At 45.1% G+C, this 22,709-nt stretch overlaps 1 protein-coding gene across 1 annotated transcript in view; it reads right to left on the bottom strand.

The window, feature by feature from the left end:
• The window catches only part of LOC134046453 (uncharacterized), a 124,021-nt gene extending 109,816 nt beyond the window's left edge, over window positions 1-14,205 (bottom strand). Inside the window, exon 1 of the mRNA XM_062496919.1 lies at window positions 13,758-14,205. Coding sequence (XP_062352903.1) covers window positions 13,758-14,205 — 448 coding nt within the window. The remainder of the gene's footprint in view (window positions 1-13,757) is intronic.
• Between the last annotated feature and the right edge of the window lie 8,504 nt (window positions 14,206-22,709).

Here is a 22,709-nt window from a genome sequence, read left to right as displayed (position 1 = left end):
CATCCCTGGCCCTTTTACGCCCCCTGGTTTCAAATGGGATCCTGGGATTATTAGCCTCCATTGGGTCACAATGGATCCTTGCTTCTTTTACCCCCTGTGGTGTCACAATTCATCCCATGCCCTTTTAGGCCACTTGATGTCACAATGAATCATTTGATTCTTGGCCGCCATGGTGTCATAATAGTTCCTTGTATCTATTGGGCCCCATGCTGTCACAATTCACTCCTGGCCCTTTTACACCCCCTGGTGTCAAAAGGGATCCTGGGATTATTAGCCTCCATTGGGTCACAATGGACCCTTGCTTCTCTTAACCCCTGTGCTGTCACAATGCATCCCATGCCATTTTAGGCCACTTGATGTCACAATGAATCATTTGATTCTTGGCCTCCATGGTGGCATAATAGATCCTTGCTTCTATTGGTCCCCGTGCTGTAACAATTCATCCCTGCCCCTTTTAGGCCCATTGGTGTCACAAGGGATAATTAGATTTTTAGCCTGCATTGGGTCAAAATGGTTCCTTGCTTCTCTTAACCCCTGTGCTGTCACAATGCATTCCATGCCCATTTAGGCCACTTGATGTCACAATGAACCATTTGATTCTTGGGCTTCATGGTGTCATAATGGTTCTTTATTTCTATTGGGCCCCATGCTGTCACAATTCATCCCTGGCCCGTTTATGCGCCCTGGTATCTAAAGGGATCCTGGGATTATTAGCCTCCATCGGGTCACAATGGATCCTTGCTTCTCTTAACCCCTGTGGTGTCACAATGCATCCCATGCCCTTTTAGGCCACTTGATGTCACAATGAATCATTTGATTCTTGGCCTCCATGGTGGCGTAATTGTACCAGGTTTTACTTGGGCCCCATGCTTTCACAATTCATCCCTGCCCCTTTTAGGCCCATTGGTGTCACAAGGGATCATTAGATTGTTAGCCTGCATTGGGTCACAATGGTTCCTTGCTTCTCTTAACCCCTGTGCTGTCACAATGCATCCCATGCCCTTTTAGGCCACATGATGTCACAATGAATTATTTGATTCTTGGCCTCCATGGTGGCATAATAGATCCATGCTTCTATTGGTCCCCGTGCTGTAACAATTCATCCCTGGCCCTTTTAGGCCCATTGGTGTCACAAGGGATCATTAGATTATTAGCCTGCATTGGGTCACAATGGTTCCTTGCTTCTCTTAACCCCTGTGGTGTCACAATGCATTCCATGCCCTTTTAGGCCACTTGATGTCACAATGAATCATTTGATTCTTGGCCTCCATGGTGGCATATTTGTACCAGGTTTTACTTGGGCCCCATGCTTTCACAATTCATCCCTGCCCCTTTTAGGCCCATTGGTGTCACAAGGGATCATTAGATTGTTAGCCTGCATTGGGTCACAATGGTTCCTTGCTTCTCTTAACCCCTGTGCTGTCACAATGCATTCCATGCCCTTTTAGGCCACTTGGTCTTACAATGAACCATTTGATTCTTGGCCTTCATGGTGTCATAATGGTTCCTTGCTTCCATAGGTCCCCATGCTGTCAGAGTCGATCCGTGGCCCTTTTACGCCCCCTGGTGTCAAATGGGATCCTGGGATTATTAGCCTCCATTGGGTCACAATGGATCCTTGCTTCTCTTAACCCCTGTGCTGTCACAATGCATCCCATGCACTTTTAGGCCACTTGATGTCACAATGAATCATTTGATTCTTGGCCTCCACGGTGGCATAATAGATCCTTGCTTCTATTGGTCCCCGTGCTGTAACAATCCATCCCTGGCCCTTTTTATACCCCCTGGTGTCGCAAGGGATCATTAGATTGCTAGCCTGCATTGGGTCACAATGGTTCCTTGCTTCTCTTAACCTCTGTGGTGTCACAATGCATTCCAAGCCCTTTTAGGCCACTTGGTCTTACAATGAACCATTTGATTCTTGGCCTACATGGTGTCATAATGGTTCCTTGCTTCTATAGGTCCCCTTGCTGTCAGAGTTCATCCGTGGTCCTTTTGCGCCCTCTGGTGTCAAAAGGGATCATTAGATTGTTAGCCTGCATTGGGTCACAATGGTTCCTTGCTTCTCTTAACCCCTGTGCTGTCACAATGCATCCCATGCCCTTTTAGGCCACTTGATGTCACAATGAATCATTTGATTCTTGGCGTCCATGGTGGCATAATAGATCCTTGCTTCTATTGGTCCCCGTGCTGTAACAATCCATCCCTGGCCCTTTTTATACCCCCTGGGGCCACAAGGGATCATTAGATTGTTAGCCTGCATTGGGTCACAATGGTTCCTTGCTTCTCTTAACCCCTGTGGTGTCACAATGCATCCCATGCCCGTTTAGGCCACTTGATGACACAATGAATCATTTGATTCTTGGCCTCCATGGTGGCATAATTGTACCAGGTTTTACTTGGGCCCCATGCATTCACAATTCATCCCTGGCCCTTTAAGGCCTATTGGTGCCACAAGGGATCATTAGATTGTTAGCGTCCATTGGGTCACAAAGGATCCTTGCTTCTCTTAACCCCTGTGGTGTCACAATGCATCCCATGCCCTTTTAGGCCACTTGATGTCACAATGAATCATTTGATTCTTGGCCTCCATGGTGTCATAGTAGTTCCTTGTACCTATTGGGCCCCATGCTGTCACAATTCATTCCTGGCCCTTTTATGCCCCCTGGTGTCAAAAGGGATCCTGGTATTATTAGCCTGCATTGGGTCACAATGGATCCTTGCTTCTCTTAACCCCTGTGGCGTCACAATGCATCCCATGACCTTTTAGGCCACTTGGTGTTAAAATGAATCATTTGATTCTTGGCCTCTATGGTGTCATAATGTTTCCATGTTTTTCTTGGTCCCCGTGCTGTAACAAACCATCCCTGGCCCTTTTTATACCCCCTGGTGCCACAAGGGATCATTAGATTGTTAGCCTGCATTGGGTCACAATGGTTCCTTGCTTCTCTTAACCCCTGTGGTGTCACAATGCATTCCAAGCCCTTTTAGGCCACTTGGTCTTACAATGAACCATTTGATTCTTGGACCTCATGGTTTCATAATGTCTCCTTGCTTCTATAGGTCCCCATGCTGTCAGAGTCCATCCGTGGTCCTTTTGCGCCCCCTGGTGTCAAAAGGGATTCATAGATTGTTAGCCTGCATTGGGTCACAATGGTTCCTTGCTTCTCTTAACCTCTGTGGTGTCACAATGCATCCCATGGCCTTTTAGGCCACTTGATGTCACAATGAATCATTTGATTCTTGGCCTCTATGGTGACATAATATTTCCATGTTTTATTGGGCCCCATGCTTTCACAATTCATCCCTGGCCCTTATACCACACCTTGTGTGACATGGGATCATTAGATTGTTAGCCTCCATTGGGTCACAATGGATCCTTGCTTCTCTTAACCTCTGTGGTGTCACAATGCATCCCATGGCCTTTTAGGCCACTTGATGTCACAATGAATCATTTGATTCTTGGCCTCCATGGTGGCATAATAGATCCTTGCTTCTATTGGTCCCCGTGCTGTAACAATCCATCCCTGGCCCTTTTTATACCCCCTGGTGCCACAAGGGATCATTAGATTGTTAGCCTGCATTGGGTCACAATGGTTCCTTGCTTCTCTTAACCTCTGTGGTGTCAGAATGCATCCCATGCCCTTTTAGGCCAATTGGTGTTACAATGAATCATTTGATTTTTGGCCTCTATGGTGTCATAATATTTCCATGTTTTTATTGTGCCCCATGCTTTCACAATTCATCCCTGGCCCTATTACAACCCCTGGTGTCACAATGGATCATTAGATTGTTAGCCTGCATTGGGTCACAATGGTTCCTTGCTTCTCTTAACCTCTGTGGGGTCACAATGCATTCCAAGCACTTTTAGGCCACTTGGTCTTACAATGAACCATTTGATTCTTGGCCTTCATGGTGTCATAATGCTTCCTTTCTTCTATAGGTCCCCATGCTGTCAGAGTTCATCCGTGGTCCTTTTGCGCCCCCTGGTATCAAAAGCTACACTTAGATTGTTAGCCTGCATTGGGTCACAATGGTTCCTTGCTTCTCTTAACCCCTGTGGTGTCACAATGCATCCCATGGCCTTTTAGGCCACTTGATGTCACAATGAATCATTTGATTCTTGGCCTCCGTGGTGGCGTAATTGTACCAGGTTTTAATTGGGACCCATGCTTTAACAATTCATCGCTGCCCCTTTTAGGCCCATTGGTGTCACAAGGGATCATTAGATTGTTATCCTCCATTGGGTAACAATGGATCCTTGCTTCTCTTAAGTCCTGTGGTGTCACAATGTATCCCATGCCCTTTTAGGCCACTTGATGCCACAATGAATCATTTGATTCTTGGCCTCCATGGTGGCATAATAGATCCTTGTTTCTATTGGTCCCCGTGCTGTAACAATCCATCCCTGACCCTTTTTATACCCCCTGGGGCCACAAGGGATCATTAGATTGTTAGCCTGCATTGGGTCACAATGGTTCCTTGCTTCTCTTAACCCCTGTGGTGTCACAATGCATCCCATGCCCGTTTAGGCCACTTGATGTCACAATGAATCATTTGATTCTTGGCCTCCATGGTGGCATAATTGTACCAGGTTTTACTTGAGCCCCATGCTTTCACAATTCATCCCTGGCCCTTTTAGGCCCATTGGTGCCACAAGGGATCATTAGATTGTTAGCCTGCATTGGGTCACAATGGTTCCTTGCTTCTCTTAACCCCTGTGGTGTCACAATGCATCCCATGCCCTTTTAGGCCACTTGATGCCACAATGAATCATTTGATTCTTGGCCTCCATGGTGGCATAATAGTTCCTTGTACCTATTGGGCCCCATGCTGTCACAATTCATTCCTGGCCCTTTTACGCCCCCTGGTGTCAAAAGGGATCCTGGGATTATTAGCCTGAATTGGGTCACAATGGTTCCTTGCTTCTCTTAACCTCTGTGGTGTCACAATGCATCCCATGCCCTTTTAGGCCACTTGATATCACAATGAATCATTTGATTTTTGGCCTCCATGGTGGCATAATAGATCCTTGTTTTTCTTGGTCCCCATGCTTTCACAATCCATCCCTGGCCCTTTTTATACCCCCTGGTGCCACAAGGGATCATTAGATTGTTAGCCTGCATTGGGTCACAATGGTTCCTTGCTTCTCTTAACCTCTGTGATGTCACAATGCATTCCAAGACCTTTTAGGCCACTTGGTCTTACATTGAACCATTTGATTCTTGGCCTCCATGGTGTCATAATGGTTCCTTGCTTCTATAGGTCCCCATGCTGTCAGAGTTCATCCGTGGTCCTTTTTGCGCCCCCTGGTGTCAAAAGGGATTCTTAGATGGTTAGCCTGCCTTGGGTCACAATGGTTCCTTGCTTCTCTTAACCACTGTGGTGTCACAATGCATCCCATGCCCTTTTAGGCCACTTGATGTCACAATGAATCATTTGATTCTTGGCCTCCATGGTGGCATAATTGTACCAGGTTTTACTTGGGCCCCATGCTTTCACAATTCATCCCTGGCCCTTTTGCGCCCCCTGGTGTGAAAGGGGATTCTTAGATTGTTAGCCTCCATTGGGTCACAATGGATCCTTGCTTCTCTTAACCCCTGTGGTGTCACAATGCATCCCATGCCCTTTTAGGCCACTTGATGTCACAATGAATCATTTGATTCTTGGCCTCCACGGTGGCATAATAGATCCTTGCTTCTATTGGTCCCCGTGCTGTAACAATCCATCCCTGGACATTTTAGGCCCCCTGGTGTCACAAGGGATCATTAGATTGTTAGCCTGCATTGGGTCACAATGGTTCCTTGCTTCTCTTAGCCCCTGTGGTGTCACAATGCATCCCATGCCCTTTTAGGCCACTTGGTGTTACAATGAACCATTTGAGTCTTGGCCTCTCTTGTGTCATAATATTTCCATGTTTTTATTGTGCCCCATGCTTTCACAATTCATCCCTGGCCCTATTGCAACCCCTGGTGTCACAATGGATCATTAGATTGTTAGCCTGCATTGGGTCACAATGGTTCCTTGCTTCTATAGGTACCCATGCTGTCACAGTTCATCCGTGGTCCTTTTGCGCCGCCTGGCGTCAAAAGGGATTCTAAGATTGTTAGCCTGCCTTGGGTCACAATGGTTCCTTGCTTCTCTTAACCCCTGTGGTGTCACAATGCATCCCATGCCCTTTTAGGCCACTTGATGTCACAATGAATCATTTCATTTTTGGCCTCCATGGTGGCATAATTGTACCAGGTTTTAATTGGGCCCCATGCTTTCACAATTCATCCCTGGCCCTTTTAGGCCCATTGGTGTCACAAGGGACCATTAGATTGTTAGCCTCCATTGGGTAACAATGGTTCCTTGCTTCTCTTAACCCCTGTGCTGTCACAATGCATCCCATGCCCTTTTAGGCCACATGATGTCACAATGAATCATTTGATTCTTGACCTCCATGGTGACATAATAGATCCTTGCTTCTATTGGTCCCCATGCTGTCACAGTTCATCCGTGGTCCTTTTGCGCCCCCTGGTGTCAAGAGGGATTCTAAGATTGTTAGCCTGCCTTGGGTCACCATGGTTCCTTGCTTCTCTTAGCCCCTGTGTTGTCACAATGCATCCCATGCCCTTTTAGGCCACTTGGTGTTACAATGAATCATTTGAGTCTTGGCCTCTATTGTGTTATAATATTTCCATGTTTTTATTGTGCCCCATGCTTTCACAATTCAACCTGGCCCTTTTGCAACCCCTGGTGTCACAATGGATCATTAGATTGTTTGAATCCATTGGGTAACAATGGTTCCTTGGTTCTCTTAACCTCTGTGGTGTCACAATGCATTCCATGCCATTTTAGGCCACTTGATGTCACAATGAATCATTTGATTCTTGGCCTCCATGGTGACATAATAGATCCTTGCTTCTATTGGTCCCCGTGCTGTAACAATCCATCCCTGGCCATTTTAGGCCCCCTGGTGTCACAAGGGATCATTAGATTGTTAGCCTGCATTGGGTCACAATGGTTCCTTGCTTCTCTTAACCTCTGTGCTGTCACAATGTATTCCAAGCCCTTTTAGGCCACTTGGTCTTGCAATGAACCATTTGATTCTTGGCCTTCATGGTGTCATAATGGTTCCTTGCTTCTATAGGTCCCCATGATGTCACAGTTCATCCGTGGTCCTTTTTGCGCCCCCTGGTGTCAAAAGGGATTCTAAGATTGTTAGCCTGCCTTGGGTCACAATGGTTCCTTGCTTCTCTTAACCCCTGTGGTGTCACAATGCATCCCATGCCCTTTTAGGCCACTTGATGTCACAATGAATCATTTCATTTTTGGCCTCCATGGTGGCATAATTGTACCAGGTTTTAATTGGGCCCCATGCTTTCACAATTCATCCCTGGCCCTTTTAGGCCCATTGGTGTCACAAGGGACCATTAGATTGTTAGCCTCCATTGGGTAACAATGGTTCCTTGCTTCTCTTAACCTCTGTGGTGTCACAATGCATTCTGTTATAAGTGTTTGTCACACACACTGACTCAGAGCCAATTGAACATCAACATGGGGAATTTATTAAGCAAGCGGTAACAAGCAAAAGCAGCGCTGGGCGGCCGGGAGTTAGCACTCCACCAACGGCGCGCACTTTCCTCTCTCAGTCCTTTGGGTTTTATACCCCTTGTTTCTGGTGTACGTGTCCCTTTTGCAATCGAGTCTGCGCTGGCACTGCCTGTTGATAGGGGTCGTACTTTGCCCTCCGGTGGTCGTTGGAATGAAGAAGACTCCTCTTCCCGGCAGAACCTCTGCCTTATCAGTAGATCCTTTTTACACGTTGAACAATGGATACTTAAGTATGGTTAATTAACTCAGCTCAAACTAATCAAGACATTCTTGTGGACTACGGGTGCATGACTTGTGCCCTCTCAGATCTGGTTCTATTCTTTGTTATTTTATTGAACTCTTGGTAGTCCTTCTATTTTAATGAACAATTTTTATGTTGTTTTTATTACAATCCCTCCTTTTCTTCTTTCATAATTTGTTCATTAAATCTTTTTAATTCCTGATAGCTCAATGCAAGCTCTTTTTCCACCTCCTCATCATTTAAGATGTACTTGTATTTAGCTTTAATTAACATCACGTGAGCAGCTTCTAATCGCCCTTTTACAATTTCTATGACTTTATTAAAGATGCAAGGTCCGAAAGTTAATCCGAACACCACAAAATAACAAAGGACCTGCAATTGTAGATAGCAGAGTAGTAAGCCAGGAAGAACTGTTGAACCAAGTTTCATACCAGGACTGTTGAGCTTCTCTTTCTCGCTTTCTTTGCTCTAGCCTTTCTCTCAGTTTAGCCATTGTATCTCTAACAAGCCCGGTATGATCTGCATAAATGCAACATTCTTCTTTAAGTGCCGCGCACAGTCCTCCTTGCTGAGGGAAGATTAGATCTAGCCCCCTTCGGTTTTGTAATACTACCTTAGATAAAGATTGAACAGATTTTTCTAAGGCTGTGATTGATTCTTCTATTCCAGCTAAATCTTTATCTACTGCTATCCTTAATGTATTAAACTCTGTTGTTTGTCTCACTAGGGAAGCTATTCCTGTACCAGCTCCCGCAGTGCCCACCAACATAAGTGGGGCCACAGTATGGGCTGTAAAGGGTTCTCTTTTTTGAAAATGATGTTCTGGGGTATTTTGGGCTTGATATACATATTCCTCTGGATGGTATATAATTTTGGGGTCTCTTTTACCACTGGGTTAGGACTGACACCCACTAGGTCTTTTGGAGCTATTTCTTTCTTTATTAGTATTAATCTTCCTCGGTCTGTGCCAGGTTCCCAAAATCGAATTCACCAGATTTTCCCAGTATTCCACCCTGGATCCTGTGGATTGGTTATGTTAAGGTAAATCATCCAACAGGTATTTCGATTTCTCCCTTGCACTGTGTCATCATATCCATGTTTGGGTATTTGACATCCAGGTTGTCCTCACCTGACTCTAAGATATCTGTCTTGGCCTGCCCCCGGTTCCCAATCAGAGGCAAGTTTCGCATCCCCAATATGCACAATAGTAATGTCCAGGCCAATTGCAATAACCCCATCCTGGATTTGAGCTTGGGCACATATAAAAGGCCTTAGATTGTACTTGTCTTTTGTATGTGTTATCAGTCCCTGCTCGAATAATTGAGCTCAAATGTGTTTGGAAGCTTGGGGCTGCAGTTGTAATTGTTGAGTTTATAACTATCGAGTCTTCTATTTGTATCAAAGACCATTTGAAAGGTTGATGCTTGTTCGCATAAGCATCTACTTGGCTGATTTGTATATATATTACAGCTAAAATTCCCATAACCTGCCAAGAAGGGTGTGGTCCTGGTGGATTTTTATTTTCAATTCCTTTGTGTTTTAATGTGAAATTTTTTTTTTTTTTTTTTTTTTTTTGCATCCCCCCTTCTGGGTCTATGAGTGATTTCTGGGATTTAAAATCCTTGAGGCAGTTCTCGGAACATTTCTGAATTGTTCCAGTCTGTGGGTTCTCTCCTCCACCTTTTCTTATCCCTCTGCCTCACTCGCCGACTCGGTTGCTTCGAGCCGCGAGGGGAACCATCTTCTCGGCAGCAAGGATATTCTTCAGGAGGGCCATGTCGTTTTTTTGTTGCCTCTTTTTATAAGATTCCCAGTTCTTATCCTTCACTTGCGGTGAAGAACACCAGACCCCAGGTACTGCTTTTCTACAATTTCCCTTAATGATTTTAGCTATGAAAGGAACTGGTTCATTAGGATGGAAGCAATAATTTTCTGACTTTGCCCCCCCTTGTGAATACCCTTCCCCTTCATGTAAAATCCTTTTAGTAAGCTCCCGTTTTAGTTGATAGCAATTCTTACAAACACTGCTAGGTGGACTTCCTCTCTAACAATGGACCCACCACCGTTCTTGGCAAATTTTACAAACAAAACATACAAATGGATAACAACCACAATCCTTGTTCGAGCAATATGTCTTGAAATATCCAGTTATCAAGTAGTTACACTTAATTTCGCTATCTCATTGTACCCGAACTACCTTCACAGTGTTCATTTAAGTCCGTTTTAGGGTGACTCTAAGATCTCCTGGAGCGCTGGTTACTTTCCAGGGTTCCTCGGAGGAGGGGTGTATAGGTCCTTTATCCTGCTTGCATGAGTCCAGCCTTTTTCCGCGGTTCTGATGGCAGTTTCTGTGGTAACACAACATAGGGACCTTCCCAAGTTGGAGTTAACGTATTTTCTTTCCATGTTTTAACCAAAACCTTATCACCCACTTTTATATTGTGAATTGCTAAGTCAAGAGGAGGTCTTTGTACCAATAATCCAGCTTTTCTGAGTTTATCACGAGCTTGTGTCAGCTGTATTATGTAATGATTAATTTGTTGATTACTTATCTCGGGATGATCCGCTGGGGCATCCATATTATACGGCATTCCGTAAAGCATTTCAAAGGGGGAAATCCCTACATCAGTCCGGGGTTGAGTGCGTATATTTAGCAAAGCTAAAGGTAAACATTTTACCTAAGATAATTGTGTTTCATACATCAGCTTGGTTAGTTGTTTCTTTATTTCTCTATTTATTCTTTCTACTTTCCCCGAACTCTGTGGGTGCCAAGGAGTGTGATACTTCCATTTTGTCCCCAGGGCTGAAACAATTTCTTTAGCGATTTTAGATGTAAAATGTGCCCCCCTGTCTGAATCTATCACCTCTATTAACCCATATCGAGGGATGATATCTTCTAGCAAAATTTTCACCACTGCTTGTGTAGTTGCTCTAGAGGTAGGAAAAGCTTCTACAAAATGGGTTAAATGGTCAATTATCACTTACAAATGTTTGTATCTCCCTACCTTAGGCAAATCAGTAAAGTCAATTTGAATGTGTGAAAAAGGTCTGTACGCTAAATCCCTTCCCCCAGCTTCCCGTTGTCTCCACTGCTTCTTATTCACCTTTTGACAGGTTAAACATCGTTGTGTGACCTGTTTGGCTAAGTTATACATCCCAATACAGACATATTTAATAGCAAATTGATCTATCAAGGCTTGTGTACCCCAGTGAGTTTTGGAGTGGATGGCTTCTAAAATTCTTCGGGCTACCGGTTTTGGAAGAACTTCGCGACCGTCTGGCAATTCTCGTTTATTTCCTTTCTTCACTACCCCCATTTCATTCAATTTCTGTTGTTCTTTCTCAGTGAATGTGAGTATTTGAATTGGCCCGTGATAATAACAATGCATCTTAGTGGGGTTCAAACAGACACATTCTATCTTATCTATTTTGGAATCTTCCCAGCAAAGCATACAAGGTAATTTGTTTAAATCTTTTTCACAAAAGGAGCAATTTCTCTTAACTCCTGCAGCCTTTTCTTTTAATACCCTGAGGGCTGCGGCCTTTGCTTCGTGATCTGCTAGGTTATTTCCCCTCACTCGATTGTTTACTCCAGTCTGGTGCCCTTTTACATGGACCACAGCTATTTCAGTGGGCCACCTTAGAGCCTGTAAAACCTTCCTTACTAAATCTTCATGAATTAATCTTTTTCCCTGGGAATTAATTAAACCTCTCTCTTCTCAAATTTTTCCAAAGGTATGCACCACCCCATAAGCATATTTTGAGTCTGTAAAGATTGTTCCTGCTTTTCCTCTCAATAATTTCAGTGCTCGCCATACAGCATACAATTCACAAGCCTGCGCTGACCACACAGAATTTAGTGGTCCTGATTCTATTACCTCTAGGGTCTTTCCATTAATTACTGCATAACCAGATTTTCTCCTTTCTTCAACTACTCAGGAAGACCCATCCACAAACAGTTTTTCCCCATATTCTAATTCTTCCTCTTCTAGGTCTGGTCTGATTTTTGTTTGTTCTTCTATTACCCTTGAACAATCATGCCTTAAGTTTTCACTCGGTTCCCCATATAAAAATTGGGCGGGATTTTGGAGAGAGGTAGTCTCTAAGCTCAATTTAGGAGAAGATATAAGGATCTTTTCATATTTTAAAAGCCGAGCATCAGTTATCTATTTGTCTGCTTTCTGTTGGAGGACCCCCCTTATGTTGTGAGGAGACAAAACATGCAACTCTCCCCCGAAAGTGATTTTTACAGCTTCTTCTACTAACAGAGCAGCAGCCACTATCGACTGCAAACATGTTGGCCAACCCCTTGATACCGGATCTAGTAATTTAGATAGGTAGGCCACAGGCTTTTTACTACCAGCCCAATCCTGGGCTAACACCCCATATGCTGTTCCTTCCGTTGTGTTTACAAAGAGATAAAAAGGCCTTTTTAAATCTGGGAGGCTTAATACAGGTGCATTTACCAACTCTGTCTTGAGAATTTGTAATTTGTCTTCATCTAACTGATTCCACTTAAGTAAACCAGTCTTGGTTAATTTTTCATATAAAAATTTTACTTTCCCACTAAACCCCTCAATCCATTGTCTACAATATCCAAATAATCCCAGTAATTGCCTCACCTCTCGTTTTGTTTGTAGCCTTGGCATAGATAAGATCCCTTTTATTCTATCCAGATCTATCTTTTTCATTCCTTGCTTCAGCCTGTATCCCAGGTATTTTACTTCTTCTACAAATTGGAGTTTAGATTTTGATACCTTCAGTCCTTTTAAACTAAGGAAGTTCAACAGCTTTATGCTCTCTTGCCTTACCACCCATTCCTCTTTGCCAGCAATCAACAAGTCATCCGCATATTGAATCAACACGGCCCTTTCTCCTAACTTATAATCACTTAGTAATTGTTCAAGTGCTTGGCCGAACAAATTGGGGGACTCAGTAAATCCTTGAGGAAGAATCGTCCAGCGAAGCTGCTGTTTTCTATGAGTATCTGGGTCTTCCCACTCAAATGCAAAATAATCCCTACAATTCTCTTTCAAGGGGCACGCCCAAAAAGCATCTTTTAAATCTATTACACTATACCATTGATTATCAGGTCCTAATTGGCTCAACAGGGTGTAAGGGTTTGCTACTACGGGAAATCGTTCCACGGTTCTTTTATTAATTTCCCGTAAATCATGTACTAACCGGTATTTCCCATCAGGTTTCTTAACAGGGAGAATGGGTGTATTAAAAGGGGACATGCAGGGTTCCAACAATCCTTGTTTTAGAAGTCTTTCAACCTCGGGTTTTATCCCCATTTTCCCTTCATCTGAAATTGGATATTGCTTAATCTTTACTGGAATGTCAGGGTCTTTCAAGGTCACTTCAAACGGTTCTATCTCCAATCGACCCACAGTGTCGGGGGTATACCAAACTTCTGGGTTTATTGCCTGTTCATCCTCTACTCGCAATGGACATAATTTTACTGTTAATCGTTTATTTTCTATACTAATTTCAATTCCTAATTCTACCATAAGATCTCTTCCCAAAAGATTGTAATCCGCTTCAGGTACCAACAGGAGGGTTCCTAAACCCAATTTTGAGCTGCTTTCAAAAGCTACATCTTTAATCACAGGTACACTAAAAGGTTCTCCTTTTGCTCCCACAACTTGGATTCTTTCTTTTGATATTTTACATCCTAAAGGGAGGCTTTGTACTGTGGACCTTTCTGCTCCAGTGTCAATTAAAAACTCTATTTCCTGTTGCTGGGGACCTACTTTCAGCTTTACCAGGGGCTCTGATCTTTCTCGGGTCCCCAGCAAATAGAGCCCCTGACCCCCCTAATCTTCCTTAAATTCTTTCTCATCTGCAATCCTTTTCTGACAATCTCTCCGAAAATGCCCTCTCTTTCCACAATAATAACAAGTCCCCTGGGTACCCTCCTTTTCTCTAGGCACATTTCTGGTTCTAGGAGGGCCCGCCTTCGAGGGGAATCGACTAGCTGTTACCCGTTGCCCCTCACATACTACTGCCATCATTACTTTAGCCTGCTTCCTGTGTCCTTCTTCCTCCCTCCGGACATACACCTTCTGCGCTTCCCGCAACAATTCATCTAAACTACGATCATGCCAATCTTCAATTTTCTCTAACTTTTTCCTGATGTCAGGCCAAGATTTTGCTACAAATTGAGTTTTTAATAACACTTGACCTTCTGGAGTATCAGGGTTCACCCCGGAATATAGTTGAAATGACCTTCGGAGCCTCTCTATCCATTCAGTAGGGTCCTCATCTTTCTTTAGGCTTTCACAGAAGGCTTTATTTACACTTTGTCCCCGAGGGACAGATTCCCGGATTCCTTGGATTAGGATAGTTCTTAAGTCTGCCATATGGGCTCGGTGCTGTGGATTTTGCTTATCCCAGTTGGGGCATTGCAATGGCCACTTCACATCAGCTTGGGGACCTGCCTGGTGGTCCCTGTCCCACACCCTCATTCCCGCTGTTCTGATCATTCTCCTTTCCTCAGAGGAGAACAAAATTCCTGTGATAGACTGCATTTCATCCCACATATATATATTGGGACCCAAAAATTGATCAACTCTTTCCGCCACCCCAAGGGGATCTTCTAGCAAATGTCCCATCTCCTTCTTGAATTCTCTAACATCTCCAGAATTAAGGGGCACTTCTACATAGCCTATGCCCGGTATTTGGGCAGGCTGCCCCTGTTGTCCAGCATTTGGATTAGGGATCATCCCCAGGCCCACTTCTCTTAATGGATACAGGGTTGGACCTTCTCTATCCCTCCTAGACTGGCTGCGAGTGATCCTTCGGTTATCTTCAGATCTTAACTCGTGGTTCCCCAATTCTCGTTCCCCGGATTCTTCTTCATGAACTGACTCTAGGACTTGTGCCTGGGGAGGTAGGGGAACTGGGAGAGGAGGAGATATGTATGGCGGGGGGGGGGGGAGCAGTCGGGACCTCCTCGGATCATTTAGATTTATTTTTTTCCTCCCCAGGTGTTTAGGGCAAACAATCTAGTCCTGGTTTCTCCCACTATCCAAAGGGCAGCATATTCACTTTCTTCCAGGCAAAAAGGTTCTTTAGAGTTTACATAAATATTTAATGCCTGGCAAATCCAATCTTCGGAACTTCCGAATACTGGCCAAAACAGATTATCTCCACGGATCTGTTTCCCTCCCCACACCTCCATACAATAATGTATCATTTTGACCTTATCCTTCCCTTTCCTAGAAGGATAATCATTCCAATATTTAATCATCATCATCCCTAACGGACTGTCAGGGGGTATCTGGGGGAGCTTTACTGGGGTCCCCTTACCCATGGGATCAGAGGGCTTGCTTTTCCCCTGTCCCATCTTCCAGAACACCAACAAACACTCACACACACGTTTCCCTCTTTTTGTGGCCCAGTCCCTCGCGGGATTTGGGAACCGCACTACTCAGAGGTCTGCACTCACTTCGCCCACATTGGGCGTCTCATTTGCTGTGTCCTGGGATACACAACCCCAACCGAGCGGATTCCCAAATATACTTACGCTTCCTGCGTCTTCGCCCGGGGCTTCGTGCACAAAGATTATGGGGTTACCGGTTTTCCTTTGCTTGTTACCAATTTAGGGTTCGTCGGTAAGGGTCCAGGAGGGTGGACCCAGCACCAAGGCCGCTAAAAGCGGGGCGCCTCCCTGGTGGAGGTCTCCCACCGGGTTGCCCTTATCCGAGTCACGGCACCAATTTGTTATAAGTGTTTGTCACACACACTGACTCAGAGCCAATTGAACATCAACAAGGGGAATTTATTAAGCAAGCGGTAACAAGCAAAAGCAGCGCTGGGCGGCCGGGAGTTAGCACTCCACCAACGGCGCGCACTTTCCTCTCTCAGTCCTTTGGGTTTTATACCCCTTGTTTCTGGTGTACGTGTCCCTTTTGCAATCGAGTCTGCGCTGGCACTGCCTGTTGATAGGGGTCGTACTTTGCCCTCCGGTGGTCATTGGAATGAAGAAGACTCCTCTTCCCGGCAGAACCTCTGCCTTATCAGTAGATCCTTTTTACACGTTGAACAATGGATACTTAAGTATGGTTAATTAACTCAGCTCAAACTAATCAAGACATTCTTGTGGACTACGGGTGCATGACTTGTGCCCTCTCAGATCTGGTTCTATTCTTTGTTATTTTATTGAACTCTTGGTAGTCCTTCTATTTTAATGAACAATTTTTATGTTGTTTTTATTACACAATCCATGCCATTTTAGGCCACTTGATGTCACAATGAATCATTTGATTCTTGGCCTCCATGGTGTCTAATAGTTCCTTGTTTCTATTGGGCCCCATGCTGTCAGAGTTCATCCGTGGTCCTTTTGCGCCCCCTGGTGTCAAAAGGGATTCTTAGATTGTTAGCCTGCATTGGGTCACAATGGTTCCTTGCTTCTCTTAACCCCTGTGCTGTCACAATGCATCCCATGCCCTTTTAGGCCACTTGATGTCACAATGAATCATTTCATTTTTGGCCTCCATGGTGGCATAATTGTACCAGGTTTTAATTGGGCCCCATGCTTTCACAATTCATCCCTGGCCCTTTTTGGCCCATTGGTATCACAATGGATCATTAGATTGTTAGCCTGCATTGGGTCACAATGGTTCCTTGCTTCTCTTAACCTCTGTGGTGTCACAATGCATCCCATGACCTTTTAGGACACTTGATGTCACATTGAATTATTTGATTCTTGGCCTCCACGATGGCATAGTAGATCCTTGCTTCTATTGGTCCCCGTGCTGTAACAATTCATCCCTGTCCCTTTTTGGCCCATTGGTGTGAGAAGGGATCATTAGATTGTTAGCCTGCATTGGGTCACAATGGTTCCTTGCTTCTCTTAACCTCTGTGGTGTCACAATGCAGCCCATGCCCTTTTAGGCCACTTGATGTCACAATGAATCATTTGATTCTTGGCCTCCATGGTGGCATAATTGATCCTTGCTTCTATTGGTCCCCGTACTGTAAGAATCCATCCCTGGCCCTTTTACGCCCCCTGGTGTCACAAGGGATCATTAGATTGTTAGTCTGCATTGGGTCACAATGGTTCCTTGCTTCTCTTAACCTCTGTGGTGTCACAATGCATCCCATGACCTTTTAGGCCACTTGATGTCACAATGAATCATTTGATTCTTGGCCTCCATGGTGGCATAATTGTACCAGGCTTTAATTGGGCCCCATGCTTTCACAATTCATCCCTGGACCTTTTGGGCCACCTGGTGTCACAAGGGATTCTTAGATTGTAAGCCTCCATTGGGTCACAATGGATCCTTGTTTCTCTTAACCCCTGTGGTGTCACAATGAATCCCATGCCCTTTTAGGCCACTTGATGTCACAATGAATCATTTGATTCTTTGCCTCCATGGTGTCATAAGGGTTCCTTGTCTCTATTGGGCCCCATGCTGTCACAATTCATCCCTGGCCCTTTTTCGCCCCCTGGTGTCAAATGGGATCCTGGGATTATTAGCCTCCATTGGGTTACAATGGATCCTTGCTTCTCTTAACCCCTGTGGTGTCACAATGCATTCCGAGCCCTTTTAGGCCACTTGGTCTTACAATGAATCATTTGACTTTTGGCCTTCATGGTGTCATAATGGTTCCTTGCTTCTATAGGTCCCCATGCTGTCACAGTTCATCCGTGGTCCTTTTGCACCCCCTGGTGTCAAAAGGGATTCTTAGATTGTTAGCCTGCATTGGGTCACAATGGTTCCTTGCTTCTCTTAACCCCTGTGGTGTCACAATGCAGCCCATGCCCTTTTAGGCCACTTGATGTCACAATGAATCATTGGATTCTTGGCCACCATGGTGGCATAATAGATCCTTGTTTCTATTGGTCCCCGTGCTGTAACAATCCATCACTGGGCCTTTTTATACCCCCTGGTGCCACACGGGATCATTAGATTGTTAGCCTGCATTGGGTCACAATGGTTCCTTGCTTCTCTTAGCCCCTGTGGTGTCACAATGCATCCCATGCCCTTTTAGGCCACTTGGTGTTACAATGAATCATTTGAGTCTTGGCCACTAAGGTGTCATAATATTTCCATGTTTTTATTGTGCCCCATGCTTTCACAATTCATCCCTGGCCCTATTACAACCCCTGGTGTCACAATGGATCATTAGATTGTTAGCCTCCCTTGGGTCACAATGGTTCCTTGCTTCTCTTAACCTCTGTGGTGTCACAATGCATTCCAAGCCCTTTTAGGCCACTTGATGTCACAATGAATCATTTGATTCTTGGCCTCCATGGTGGCGTAATTGTACCAGGTTTTAATTGGGCCCCATGCTTTCACAATTCATCCCTGGACCTTTTGGGCCCGTTGGTGTCAAAAGGGATTCTTAGATTGTTAGCCTGCATTGGGTCACAATGGATCCTTGCTTCTCTTAACCCCTGTGGTGTCACAATGCATCCCATGCCCTTTTAGGCCACTTGATGTCACAATGAATCATTTGATTCATGGCCTCCATGGTGGCATAATAAATCCTTGCTTCTATTGGTCCCCGTGCTGTAACAATCCATCCCTGGCCCTTTTTATACCCCCTGGTGCCACAAGGGATCATTAGATTGTTAGTCTGCATTGGGTCACAATGGTTCCTTGCTTCTCTTAACCTCTGTGGTGTCACAATGCATCCCATGCCCTTTTAGGCCACTTGATGTCACAATGAATCATTTGATTCTTGGCCTCCATGGTGTCATAATGGTTCCTTGTCTCTATTGGGCCCCATGCTGTCACAATTCATCCCTGGCCCTTTTACGGCCCCTGGTGTCAAATGGGATCCTGGGATTATTAGCCTCCATTGGGTCACAATGGATCCTTGCTTTTCTTAACCCCTGTGGTGTCACAATGCATCCCATGCCCTTTTAGGCCACTTGATGTCACAATGAGTCATTTGATTCATGGCCTCCATGGTGGCATAATAAATCCGTGCTTCTATTGGTCCCCGTGCTGTAACAATCCATCCCAGGCCCTTTTTATAGCCCTGATGCCACAAGGGATCATTAGATTGTTTGTCTGCATTGGGTCACAATGGTTCCTTGCTTCTCTTAACCTCTGTGGTGTCACAATGCATCCCATGCCCTTTTAGGCCACTTGATGTCACAATGAATCATTTGATTCTTGGCCTCCATGGTGGCATAATGGTTCCTTGCTTCTATAGGTCCCCATGCTGACACAGTTCATCCTTGGTCCTTTTGCGCCCCCTGGTGTCAAAAGGGATTCTGAGACTGTTAGCCGGCATTGGGTCACAATGGTTCCTTGCTTCTCTTAACCCCTGTGCTGTCACAATGCATCCCATGCCCTTTGAGGCCACTTGATGTCACAATGAATCATTTCATTTTTGGCCTCCATGGTGGCATAATTGTACCAGGTTTTAATTGGGCCCCATGCTTTCACAATTCATCCCTGGCCCTTTTTGGCCCATTGGTATCACAATGGATCATTAGATTGTTAGCCTGCATTGTGTCACAATGGTTCCTTGGTTCTCTTAACATCTGTGGTGTCACAATGCATTCCATGCAATTTTAGGCCACTTGATGTCACAATGAATCATTTGATTCTTGGCCTCCATGGTGTCATAATGGTTCCTTGTTTCTATTGGGCCCCATGCTGTCACAATTCATCCCTGGCCCTTTTACGCCCCCTGGTGTCAAATGGGATCCTGGGATTATTAGCCTCCATTGGGTCACAATGGTTCCTTGCTTCTCTTAACCCCTGTGGTGTCACAATGCATCCCATGCCCTTTTAGGCCACTTGATGTCACAATGAATCATTTGATTCTTGGCCTCCATGGTGACATAATAGATCCTTGTTTCTATTGGTCCCCGTGCTGTAACAATCCATCCCTGGCCATTTTCGGCCCCCTGGTGCCACAAGGGATCATTAGATTGTTAGCCTGCATTGGGTCACAATGGTTCCTTGCTTCTCTTAACCTCTGTGGTGTCACAATGCATTCCAAGCCCTTTTAGGCCACTTGGTCTTACAATGAACCATTAGATCCTTGGCCTACATGGTGTCATAATGGTTCCTTGCTTCTATAGGTCCCCATGCTGTCAGAGTTCATCCGTGGTCCTTTTGCGCCCCCTGGTGTCAAAAGAGATTCTTAGATTATTAGCCTGCATTGGGTCACAATGGTTCCTTGCTTCTCTTAACCCCTGTGGTGTCACAATGAATCCCATGCCCTTTGAGGCCACTTGATGTCACAATGAATCATTTGATTCTTGGCCTCCATGGTGGCATAATTGTACCAGGTTTTAATTGGGCCCCATGCTTTCACAATTCATCCCTGGACCTTTTGGGCACCCTGGTGTCAAAAGGGATCCTGGGATTATTAGCCTCCATTGGGTCACAATGGATCCTTGCTTCTCTTAACCCCTGTGGTGTCACAATGCATCCCATGCCCTTTTAGGCCACATGATGTCACAATGAATCATTTGATTCTTGGCCTCTATGGTGACATAATGTTTCCATGGTTTTATTGGGCCCCATGCTTTCACAATTCATCCCTGGCCCTTATACAACACCTTGTGTGACAAGGGAGCATTAGATTGTTAGCCTGCATTGGGTCACAATGGTTCCTTGCTTCTCTTAACCTCTGTGGTGTCACAATGCATCCCATGACCTTTTAGGACACTTGATGTCACATTGAATTATTTGATTCTTGGCCTCCACGATGGCATAGTAGATCCTTGCTTCTATTGGTCCCCGTGCTGTAACAATTCATCCCTGTCCCTTTTTGGCCCATTGGTGTGAGAAGGGATCATTAGATTGTTAGCCTGCATTGGGTCACAATGGTTCCTTGCTTCTCTTAACCTCTGTGGTGTCACAATGCAGCCCATGCCCTTTTAGGCCACTTGATGTCACAATGAATCATTTGATTCTTGGCCTCCATGGTGGCATAATTGATCCTTGCTTCTATTGGTCCCCGTACTGTAAGAATCCATCCCTGGCCCTTTTACGCCCCCTGGTGTCACAAGGGATCATTAGATTGTTAGTCTGCATTGGGTCACAATGGTTCCTTGCTTCTCTTAACCTCTGTGGTGTCACAATGCATCCCATGACCTTTTAGGCCACTTGATGTCACAATGAATCATTTGATTCTTGGCCTCCATGGTGGCATAATTGTACCAGGCTTTAATTGGGCCCCATGCTTTCACAATTCATCCCTGGACCTTTTGGGCCACCTGGTGTCACAAGGGATTCTTAGATTGTAAGCCTCCATTGGGTCACAATGGATCCTTGTTTCTCTTAACCCCTGTGGTGTCACAATGAATCCCATGCCCTTTTAGGCCACTTGATGTCACAATGAATCATTTGATTCTTTGCCTCCATGGTGTCATAAGGGTTCCTTGTCTCTATTGGGCCCCATGCTGTCACAATTCATCCCTGGCCCTTTTTCGCCCCCTGGTGTCAAATGGGATCCTGGGATTATTAGCCTCCATTGGGTTACAATGGATCCTTGCTTCTCTTAACCCCTGTGGTGTCACAATGCATTCCGAGCCCTTTTAGGCCACTTGGTCTTACAATGAATCATTTGACTTTTGGCCTTCATGGTGTCATAATGGTTCCTTGCTTCTATAGGTCCCCATGCTGTCACAGTTCATCCGTGGTCCTTTTGCACCCCCTGGTGTCAAAAGGGATTCTTAGATTGTTAGCCTGCATTGGGTCACAATGGTTCCTTGCTTCTCTTAACCCCTGTGGTGTCACAATGCAGCCCATGCCCTTTTAGGCCACTTGATGTCACAATGAATCATTGGATTCTTGGCCACCATGGTGGCATAATAGATCCTTGTTTCTATTGGTCCCCGTGCTGTAACAATCCATCACTGGGCCTTTTTATACCCCCTGGTGCCACACGGGATCATTAGATTGTTAGCCTGCATTGGGTCACAATGGTTCCTTGCTTCTCTTAGCCCCTGTGGTGTCACAATGCATCCCATGCCCTTTTAGGCCACTTGGTGTTACAATGAATCATTTGAGTCTTGGCCACTAAGGTGTCATAATATTTCCATGTTTTTATTGTGCCCCATGCTTTCACAATTCATCCCTGGCCCTATTACAACCCCTGGTGTCACAATGGATCATTAGATTGTTAGCCTCCCTTGGGTCACAATGGTTCCTTGCTTCTCTTAACCTCTGTGGTGTCACAATGCATTCCAAGCCCTTTTAGGCCACTTGATGTCACAATGAATCATTTGATTCTTGGCCTCCATGGTGGCGTAATTGTACCAGGTTTTAATTGGGCCCCATGCTTTCACAATTCATCCCTGGATCTTTTGGGCCCCCTGGTGTCAAAAGGGATTCTTAGATTGTTAGCCTGCATTGGGTCACAATAGATCCTTGCTTCTCTTAACCCCTGTGGTGTCACAATGCATCCCATGCCCTTTTAGGCCACTTGATGTCACAATGAATCATTTGATTCATGGCCTCCATGGTGGCATAATAAATCCTTGCTTCTATTGGTCCCCGTGCTGTAACAATCCATCCCTGGCCCTTTTTATACCCCCTGGTGCCACAAGGGATCATTAGATTGTTAGTCTGCATTGGGTCACAATGGTTCCTTGCTTCTCTTAACCTCTGTGGTGTCACAATGCATCCCATGCCCTTTTAGGCCACTTGATGTCACAATGAATCATTTGATTCTTGGCCTCCATGGTGTCATAATGGTTCCTTGTCTCTATTGGGCCCCATGCTGTCACAATTCATCCCTGGCCCTTTTACGGCCCCTGGTGTCAAATGGGATCCTGGGATTATTAGCCTCCATTGGGTCACAATGGATCCTTGCTTTTCTTAACCCCTGTGGTGTCACAATGCATCCCATGCCCTTTTAGGCCACTTGATGTCACAATGAGTCA

The sequence above is a fragment of the Cinclus cinclus genome, chromosome 7 (assembly GCF_963662255.1).
Source record: "Cinclus cinclus chromosome 7, bCinCin1.1, whole genome shotgun sequence".
Classification (NCBI taxonomy): domain Eukaryota; kingdom Metazoa; phylum Chordata; class Aves; order Passeriformes; family Cinclidae; genus Cinclus; species Cinclus cinclus.
This window is presented reverse-complemented; position numbering and strand designations above follow the sequence as displayed.